General features: G+C 38.1%; 1 protein-coding gene across 4 annotated transcripts; it reads right to left on the bottom strand.

Moving 5' to 3' along the window:
• Window positions 1-453: 453 nt before the first annotated feature.
• Window positions 454-9636, bottom strand: saxo4 (stabilizer of axonemal microtubules 4). Of its 4 annotated transcripts, none has more exons than XM_066669913.1 (13): window positions 9394-9636; window positions 8850-9059; window positions 8088-8228; window positions 6255-6372; window positions 6022-6154; window positions 5427-5490; window positions 5190-5290; window positions 4461-4520; window positions 3161-3247; window positions 2554-2628; window positions 1553-1647; window positions 614-715; window positions 454-505 (listed from the first exon to the last, which is right to left on the bottom strand). In XM_066669913.1, the coding sequence occupies exons 3-13, from the start codon at window positions 8197-8199 to the stop codon at window positions 484-486; spliced, it is 969 nt and encodes a 322-aa protein (XP_066526010.1). In that variant the 5' UTR covers window positions 8200-8228; window positions 8850-9059; window positions 9394-9636; the 3' UTR covers window positions 454-483. The 4 variants fall into 4 exon arrangements, with proteins under 4 accessions (XP_066526010.1, XP_066526011.1, XP_066526012.1 ...); XM_066669914.1 differs by having other exon boundaries at window positions 8896-9059; XM_066669915.1 differs by having other exon boundaries at window positions 9401-9636.
• Window positions 9637-10127: the final 491 nt, after the last annotated feature.

Here is a 10127-nt window from a genome sequence, read left to right as displayed (position 1 = left end):
TACATGGCTTTATGCCTTCTCAACCGGTAAATACAGAGTCCTAGTGTCCTGTCAGAAACAGTACAGACAATCACACAGACAACAACAATAACTGAGCTGATTTTCTGTACCCAGCTGAACTACAAATGTGGGAGTAGTGGCCAGTATAGTGTGTGTGTGTGTCTGTCTGTCCATGCATAGCTGATCAGCTCTATTTTTGCCAGGTTCATGGTTGCAAGGTTTTTAACTATGCTTCTCTGCCCAGCATTCAGCCTAATGTCCATCAGGGCAGATTGTGTAAATGCGTGGATGCTGTGCTAATGGCCTTAAGTGCTGCTTTTACAGCCAGTGTGATTGTTTTGCTAATAACAGGATTTGAAAAGCTTAATATTATCTAGTGTGAAAATGTCATATTGAGATGATTTAAGCATAATGACCAGGAGAAATGAGAACAGTTACACTACACCTGGATCAGTAATTATGCATTTATTGAAAATGCCAGGGTTAATATCCACACAGAATAAACCTGAAAGAGAGGGAGAATATAATAACAGCAAATGTGCATTCATACAGCAGTAATATACATATATGAGTGTGGGTGTGTGTGTGTGTGCGCACAAGTGGATTAGTGTACCTGTCTGTGTCTCGTCCGCTGTATCCACTGTCTCGCTGAGTCTGAATTTCTCCTCTATTCATACCCACCTTAAAAGCCGCAAGACCTTCTGGATCACAAAACCTGCACACACCACAAACACCTTATAGAGTCAGTGTTTGATTACATCACATGAAAACACACAATTTGTATAATCTTCATAGAAAAGCATTGCAAACATAAAGAGACACTGGAGCAGCTGCACATGTGTCTCAGGTCACCATGCTCATTGTCAAGTGAGAGTTAGACAGGAATGAAGCCCCTATCATCAGGCTGTGGAGCAGTGGACTCTTCTCTGAAGAGATGGTGCTCCAACCAGTACCTTTGGGATGAGTCTGATGGGCATTTGTGATCCAAAGCTAGTAATTCATCAATACGTGATGAATCAACTAAAGCTGTTGTAATTTGTATACAATCAAATCCCCACAGCAAACTTTCTACATCTAGTGTAGAAAGATTTCAAAGACGAATAGAAGTTATTACTGCAGCAAAGAGGGACAAGCTTATGAGCTTCTAGGACCACCGTAGGATTACGTTGGGGTGGTGGAGCGTTATCAGTAGGTGTGATGTTCTTACAACTAGCTGGCCTACAGTCAATAAGTGTAAACATGAAAATAGTGCCTATATGGTAGTTATACCTTAATCGGTGAACAACTGGTGTATGTAAAAGTCTGTTTTATTAACTGTAATAAAATTGTAGATGTCATATGTTCAAAGAAGCTGTCTAAACTTGGAAAGGAATTTAAAGGAAAAAGACCCCCCCCCCCACCCTAGTAATATTGGAGCATTTCTATTAGCCCATTCAACATGTAATTTTAACATAATTCAAAGGCACCTGGCAATATTCAAATGATGCAACAACAAATATGGAGATTCATAATGACTTTGGACATACTGTACACATTCACACATATGACTCACATGCTCTGGTAGTGTGTGAGGAAGTGCAGTGGGTCAGGGGGTGTGTGTGACTGCATGTTCAGGGTGGGGGTGTTGAGGACGAACCCTGAGTTTTCCTGAAAGAGAGTAGAATTTAGAGATGGTCTGTCTCACACACTCTAATAAAGTCCTGCAGCTATAAAACATTATTGGCAACGTGTTGGCATTAAACACACATTCTGTGCTGGATACTAACTGTGAGGAAGAACTAAACTCACAGTTCTTTTCTATTTTTTAGCATTTTTCCCATCATTTGTCATTGCTTTGCTGTAACACTGCCTCTGCTGACAGTCTGACCTGGGCTGGATTGAATTTCCATCAGATGGTCATGACCCACTGAAATGACCCAGGAAAATGAAAACTACATTGCAGCCAAAGTTCTGTAAACCCAGAGGCCTTTGTACCTATGCAAATAAATGACAAAAGAAGGTCTATTTTTTTCTTCACCCTCAAATTATCAGCGTCCTTGTCATTGTTATTACTAAATACAGATTTTTAACATTTATTATTGTCTTTATTATTATATTGTATTGGTCTGATGGGTTTTCAGCTGTATCTTATTTTCTCCACGGTATGTTTTGCATATTTTTGGAGCCATAATGTACATCAGATTTACTCTGTGGTGAATAGAGAAAAAAAGAATTATGGTTATTCATTATGGTCTTGAAAACATTTGTGCAACATTTGCAACTATTTGTAATTTCTTGTCAGTTATTACATTACAAATGTTTAATTGTATTGAGATAGTTACTCAAGCACCAGACTAAACATTAACATATATAATAACATTAGCTCCATAAAACATTTGGAAAACTGGATCATCACCAAGCTGAACTTCACTGTTAGAAATCAGAGCTTTTATTAACATGATTATTTTTTTTCTTATAAATCACATGAAATCAAGAGAGAGAGAGAGAGAGAGAGAGAGAGAGAGAGAGAGAGAGAGAGAGAGAGAGAGCAGGTAGATGAAGAGTGAATCTCACCTTCAATCCAACAGTTTTCTCAGCAGACTCACTTATTTTCTGTCTGTGACCACCAGGATGCTCCAGTAGAGAGGCCTATGTAGTGGACAAAAAAAATACTGCAATGCCATTCAACATAAATGCTGTCCTATTAATACAGTAAGGAAGGTGGGTCCAGAGCCTACCCGGAATCATTGAGCGCAAGGAAGTCCTTCACAGGGCAACACAGACACACAGATACACATTCACTCTTTTTGAGTCACCAATCCACCTACCAACGTGTGTTTTTGGACTGTGGGAGGAAACCGGTGCTCAATGAAATACAGGTGAGAAATAATTAAGAGGTTCTTGACAGCATGTGTACCACGAAAAACCTTTCATTATTTCATAACAGTGATGGAAACCCTCTTGTTACATTGAAGATTTTTAATTACAAGATATTGGTTATCATTGAGAATGGTTATTGAATGTGGCAAAGAAGAGGCAAAGTGTTCACTGATATATATATATATATATATATATATATATATATATATATATATATATATATATATATATTAGCTCTGAGGAAGTATGTTTAAGGCGTGGGAGAAATCAGAGAGGAAGTGTAGATGAGTGTTGTCCTCACAGGGCCTGTCAAAAGATCCCTAGTGTCTCTGGTGAAGGCGTTCTCTCGAGGACTGCGACTAACAAGTTTGGGTAACATCTCATTGCCCTGATGTACAAATAAAGAAACACACACACACACACACACACACACACACACACATACATTTGGCAGTTACCATGTGGTGTTCATTATCAGGCTGATTTATCAGTTGGCTGGTTATATTGGCAAGTATTTAGATCTCACACATTTACTGATATTAGAAACAAAGAAAACTGTTAATGGAACACTGATATTAAACCGACTATGTCAGAACGAACCCCTGGTGTGAGTAAATCCATGCTTGTTTACCAGGCTTTAAAAGAGACTTATCTGATAGTCATCAGCTTTTTATTTCTATCACAGTCACAGAGGTAGTAAACTTAGTAAATTAAAAAAATATATTTTCCCACCTCTGTATTCATTCATTATCTGTAACCACTTTCCCAGTTCAAGGTTGCGGTGGGTCTGGAGCCTACCCGGAATCACTGGTCGCTAGGCGGGAACACACCCTGGACAGGGTGCCAGTCCTTCACAGGTGACACACACACACACACCTATGGATCCTTTTGAGTCACCAATCCACCTACCAACGTGTGTTTTTGGACTGTGAGAGGAAACCGGAGCACCCGGAGGAAACCCACGGAGACACAGGGAGAACACAACAAACTCCTCACAGACAGCCACCCGGAGCGGGACTTGAACCCACAACCTCCAGGTCCCTGGAGCTGTGTGACTGTGACACTACCTGCTGCACCACCGTGCCACCTACCTCTGTATTATTATAGAAAAACAAAATGGGCATTGACATTGGGCTTCTGCTGTCTGAGTTCACAAATAAATGTAAGCGTTATATTTTATAAAGCAGTGCTGAAACCTGACTGTCATTTATTCATTCATTCATTCATGGTCTGGAGCTGTGTGACTGCAACACTACCTGCTGCACTGCCTCTCCTGACTGTCATATCCATAATTAAAGCTAGACTATGGAAAACTACTGGAGCCTGTTCAGTTTTTCCCAATATTAATCATATTAGGCAGAATATTAACTAGTTTACCTGCCCAGTGATTCCAGGTAGGCTTCCGACACACCATGACCCTGAACTGAATAAGCGGGTACGAATAAATGAATTAATTATCTAGTTTACAAAACAAATGAAACTATTTATTTATGTCTTAGTACTGTTTAATATAACTTAAGCAGTCACAGTTTTATCTGCCATCTGTGGCCAGTAACAGATACTGAGAGTATAGTGAGTATAGAGGAGTCAGAGGGAGATACCTGAAGAGAAGCTGTGGGCAAGAAGTCCATCCTTGTCACACTTGAGTGTGTGGGGCGAGCCTCACCATGTAACAGCAGATAAGAAACGGAACATGAGAAAGCACTCTACAAATATCACAGAAAAATATACTCCTGTCCTCAAAGGCATTTCGGACCACACTGCATTTCTCTGCAGATTCTAGGAAATGAAAGGCATGTGATTCATCTATTATAGAGATAAACCTTCAATTACAGTAGACATTCTGCACTATAACTTTATATTTTTCATAATTTTCATTTCAAATCTGGTAAATAAATGGTACAAAAGACAGAAATTAACAAAAAAATGTGCCACTGTACAGTTATGTACAAACAGGTCATCACTCTGCATTTACCAAGATCACAATTACCAAAGCTCCCAAAAACTCCCAAACCTTGGAAAGGGGATTTATACAGTAGATGTTCCACTGATTTTTCACATGTTTTAAATGATGTAGATTTACAGCCCCCTGTATTTTCCTATCCACCATGAATTAAAAAAAAAAGTCAATTTAAAGCCAAAAACACATTGCAAAATTGCGTGTCTGGTTCTTATCACCACTGTAAACAATTCTGAAATATATTTTTTGAATACAGACTATTTCTTACTGAACAGCTCTGAATGACTTTCTTTTATGTCTTAAATATGCAGTGTTAAAAATCCAGTGAAATTAGGAATGGACTAGAATGAAACACTGTGATGGAACATACCATGTGGACGTACAGAGGTAGGAATGTGTAGGGCTGCAGGCTATGTCCCTCAGTAAATCCACTCTCTTCTCTACGCCCCACCATCTGATGATTACGACACACTGACACAAGCATAAAGATCTAACACACACTGACCTGACAGCACTGAAATATACAATGAATGAGTAGTTCTTAATGAGTATCTCTAAGGTTGTCCAGCACCTGTGTGTCTAATATAGTTTAAGAGACTGATTTTACCTGAGACTGTGGGACGCTGGGGAACATAGCTACATCTGTATTCTGTCTTGCTTGAAAGAGCTCTCTGAGCAGGAGAAGACATTCACAAAGCAGGAGTGAGACACACTGGTAAAAGGCAAATATACTGATATGCAAAGGTGTAGGCACTCCTAGTCAAATTAGAAATTTGGTTGCAAAATTGAAAATACTTTTGGAAAAGTAATGTATATAAACTGGGCCATTTTGAACAGGCAACATTTTTATTTGTATTTTATTTGTTTTCCACAATGTTAAATTCAAATTAAAAAATTATGTGAATTATTATTATTATTATTTTTATGAGGAAAATCAAAAAAGTATTTGACTAGGAAAGTCCAAATATTTTCATATGTCTATAAGCCCTTTAAGCACTGCTTGATATTTGCGTGTTTGAGCATCTACGATCACTGTTATTCTTTGAGTGTTTGGCTGCATGAAGGCATCCATATGAATGAATTTGGTCAAGCATTAATTACATCATATTGGTGTATGTTTTTATTGCATTACATACAAATTTAATATAATCACACGATGCTATTTTCTCTATAGCATGCAGCTGAAACCATGTGGTTCTCACCAATCTTTCTGGTGTGTGAAGTTGCAGGGTGCCCCTCTCTCGGTTGTGTGCTATAGTGCTGGGTAAAACCTTTGTGTAAGTGCCATTACACACACCCAGCTGCTGGAACTGACGCTGAAAGTGAGACAAAGCTCTGCAGACAGGAGAGTAGGAAAGAAAGACAGAGACAGAGAGGTGAATGAGCTGTAATAGAGACAGACAGAGACATCAGACACACAACAGGCTCTGCTGACCCTGGCTTAGACTTGCACTGCAGGTCAAGGCTGGAGCTGTGGTGGACAGCAGGTTTCAGCCGGGCAGAGATGCTTGTCCCATAGCGACGAATCCAGCTTGGACTCCTGCCTCCTTTATCTGACAGAAAGAGAAGATACAATCAGAGGTGGGTGGAGTAGTCTAATTACACTTTCAAATATTATTACAACATAATGAGTGCAATTAATGTAGCCAAAAAACAAAGAAACAAACACAAACATTTCAGAAAGTTTCTGAGTAGCAGAGGAAGGTCTTAACCCTTTAAAGCCTGACACATTAAATAATAATACAATAAAACTCTTTTTTTTTAAATCACACATTATGTGGCCATTATGTTGTTCATTTATACATTTTGGATCATATAATATCTGAATGTATCATATTTAGGCATTTACCAATATTTTTCCCCCTGTATTTGGATTTTAAATTAGTTCACTGCATCAGTTAAAACAGTTTTTCAGACTTTTTTTTCTTAATTTTGATTCATTTAAGTTAAACAATCGATATCAAATGGCTGTCTCTACTCTTCAGAACTTTCCAGGAAAACATAACATTGAGCTAAAATTGAAACACTGCTCCAGAGGTCTTTGACCCATGAGTATTCTGTTCTTCATTCTGACCTTTTTACATTTCATATACTGGTGGTGATAAAAACACCAAAACCACAAAGGCTTTTTTTGTTGATCTGCACCACAGTGTTTCCATATTTAGAGGAACTACAGTTGTTTCTGTTACTGTCTGAGTCTTGGCTTGAGGTATGAGGTCATTCAACAGACCTCCCACACTCATCTGTATCATCATCTTCTTCCTCTGAATCTGTCTCACAAAATCTATGTCGACAACTGAGCCAACACATTTTGCACACAAAGGCTTTTGGAAAACTAAAAATATTTTTTTCTTTCATAAATGTACTTTGTAAAATTGTTTAAATGTGTTTTGCTGCTGTAAAGAACAGATTGAATTTTCTGAATATTTATTATAATTAATGAGCATTTGACAGGTAGGATACACTACATCTATGAAATGGAACAAAATGCTTAGTTTTACTACAAGAAACATCAGACAAATCAAACCCCGGAATTGCTTCAGTTTGGCAAAAAAGTAGCCTTGAGATTTTCTCTAGAGTTTTCATGATGATAGCAATAATTTTGAAATGGTTTGGAAAAAGCTTGGAAATGCTTCCACTTCATTCATAGTTCAGTAGAGAACTCAGAACACTTGCCCCAAAAGGATGGAAGTTTGTTTCTGTATTTCTGTTCATTAGATGATGAAAGAGCCACCTCTAAAGGTCATGTATCATTTTTGATATGTTTGGCTTTATAGGGATAATACATGCAGCTAACTATCTGTCAGCTAACTTAAGTATGCTAGGTACCGTTCTTCTCTGATTCCTTAATTCAGATTTTAGTGAAAGAAAAACAACAAAATGCAAAATTATTTGGTTTCACAGAATTAACTTAAAATTAGACAGTATTTGAATATTAATGTTTTTTTAAAGTAAAGTATTTTTATTAAAGAACTAAATAACTTTCATCATATTATAATCTGAAAGTACCCAGCAATTCCATCAAATGTGCATAATACTACATAAGTCATTTAAGGCTTTTACTTTTGGCCTTTTCATATGTTAGCAATGAGAGAAGAAGAAATAAAAAAAAAAATATGCACACAAGGCTAATCAAAGTAATTTCATAAATATGCTCAGAAATAACTTGCTCTAAAGAAAGACAACCACTTATCTACATCTGAGGGTCAGGAAGCCATTATACCCCCACCCTACACTGAAACATCAAGTCCAAGTCAAGTCTCCTCACCATCATTGTGTTTGTAGGAGGTGGAGAGCATGTTAAGAGCTGTGTTTGCAGGGCGGAAGTGCGGTCTACTGGCTCCCAGAGAAGGCAAAGCTGTTTCTATTTGCTCACCCATCTCTCACCGAAACAGTATACCTGCAAAACCTTAGATCATTGTACACAGGCAGCCTCTGTCAAATGACATGTTTTGCTGATATTGTATACATTTACATTTACAGCATTTAGCAGACGCTCTTTTCCAGAACAACTCCCAAAAGTGCTTTGTGCTCAGACAGAAAGTTTTATAAATATGTTCACTGCAGACCACAAACACACATTTGATTTTTTTTCTTCAAGATTTTATTTCTTTATGGCAAATGTTTGTTTTCTTAGTTTGAGTATTGAATTCATCAAATAATCTAGCATGTTTTTAAATGTGTGTGTGTGTTTTCTGTAAATTAGCATTTTCATATTTTTATATATGTAAAGCATGGCATTTTATCAGGAGTACCCAAACATTTGCAGACAAATATGAGCTTCACTTAACACCATTTACACAGAACTACTTCTGTGGCTTCTCTCCACACTCCACCATCATGGGATAAAGCAGAGTATCACATACTGCACTTGGCTATGATGACAGTCAATAGGACCGATGGTAATTACAGAAGATATGCTTCTCACTTTGCTCAAGGTTAAAATGTCTTACTGTGTTTAAGTGAGATCATATTGTTTTTCGATGTGTGTTGAGGGTACAGTGTGAAGTGGGTGTGATAAAGATTTTACCTGCTGCTGCGTTTCACCTGAACCAAACCAACACACAAACACACACCTGAGACGCGCACCCGTCACCTGGATACCGTTATCATGGAGTTCACTGCGCTTACGTCACAACTCAGACAGCGAGCATATGTCGGTCCACTGGCATAAAAAGGCTGGCACACCACTGACTGTAGACCTCTGCTGGTCCACCATCGGAGCACTCAGATTACTGCCCTGTACAGGATATAACTCATTTATAATCTCCTCAAACAGATTTTAAATTCACAGAGACTTTTATTCTGGAAAACAAACTAATACAAACACTACCAGCAACTATGAGAGATATAATAATGAGTATAAGCCTGATATAAAATTATTATTCTAAAAATGTTGACACTTAAAATTATTTACTAATCTTATTTATAAAGAATAACAAAAGAATCTAACAAAGGAAAAAATATAAATTGGACTGTGAATGGAAAAGTTCTAAAATGTGGCATTTTGTCGAAAAAATCGGTTTAATCCCCAGTGGTCCGCCTAGAAAACGCTGTGCAAAACACTAATGAACCTCCGACTTTGTCCTCAGTGGGTTAACAGTGGTCCGCCGTCTCCTTGCTCTCAGGGAAATCGAGGAAGACTGCGATGGTTAAGGTCTTCAGAACACCTGCGGTAAGCCATTCAGAGCCATTCAGGCTCAGTGTTTTTGGCACACTTGGCCACATGGACTGACGATACTTAAGCAGCCTACTCGCACTAGCCACATACACAACAAATTGGGGCAACGTGTGGCAGAAGCTTCTGTTTATGTATAACTTCTGCCACACTAAAGCTGTAACCTAAAGCACAGCCATTTGCCAGATGTGGGCCTGTTTTTTGACGGGCAAAATTTGTATTTTTAAATTTGCGGGCCACTTTTGGTTCATATGCAGTTTGCCAGTACAGACACAGTAGCTACATTTGTGAGCAGCAGAGCTGCAAGTGGAACTGGAGTTCCAACAAAGAGCTGCAAGGGAACCAACAAAAATGTATTTAATCAACATTTATCGTACTAGCATTAATAATGTTGATATATGTATATAGCGTGGAATATATTATATTTTTAATATATGACAAAAAATATAGAGAAATATGGAGGTGTAACCCCCGATTCTCTCGCCTATATTTAAAACTGTTGCCCAGACTCTGCCAGGGGAAATAAAACAAACTACAACACAGCGTCGTGTCTGTTATGCTCAGTTGTGAATCTGGTAAATGTGTTTGAATAACTCCGATTCTCATTTTCAACCGTCATCACCGCTCCCA

Source organism: Hoplias malabaricus, chromosome 4 (genome assembly GCF_029633855.1).
Source record: "Hoplias malabaricus isolate fHopMal1 chromosome 4, fHopMal1.hap1, whole genome shotgun sequence".
NCBI classification, from domain to species: domain Eukaryota; kingdom Metazoa; phylum Chordata; class Actinopteri; order Characiformes; family Erythrinidae; genus Hoplias; species Hoplias malabaricus.
This window is presented reverse-complemented; position numbering and strand designations above follow the sequence as displayed.

Excerpts from the sequence above, each read along its gene's own strand:
- saxo4 (XM_066669913.1), bottom strand. The coding sequence starts at position 8,199 with ATGGGTGAGCAAATAGAAACAGCTTTGCCTTCTCTGGGAGCCAGTAGA. Across the intron at positions 2,629-3,160 it reads GGGATCTTTTGACAGGCCCT|GCCTCTCTACTGGAGCATCC; the intron begins GTGAGGACAACA and ends TCCACTACATAG. Across the intron at positions 506-613 it reads AGCGGACGAGACACAGACAG|GTTTATTCTGTGTGGATATT; the intron begins GTACACTAATCC and ends CCTCTCTTTCAG.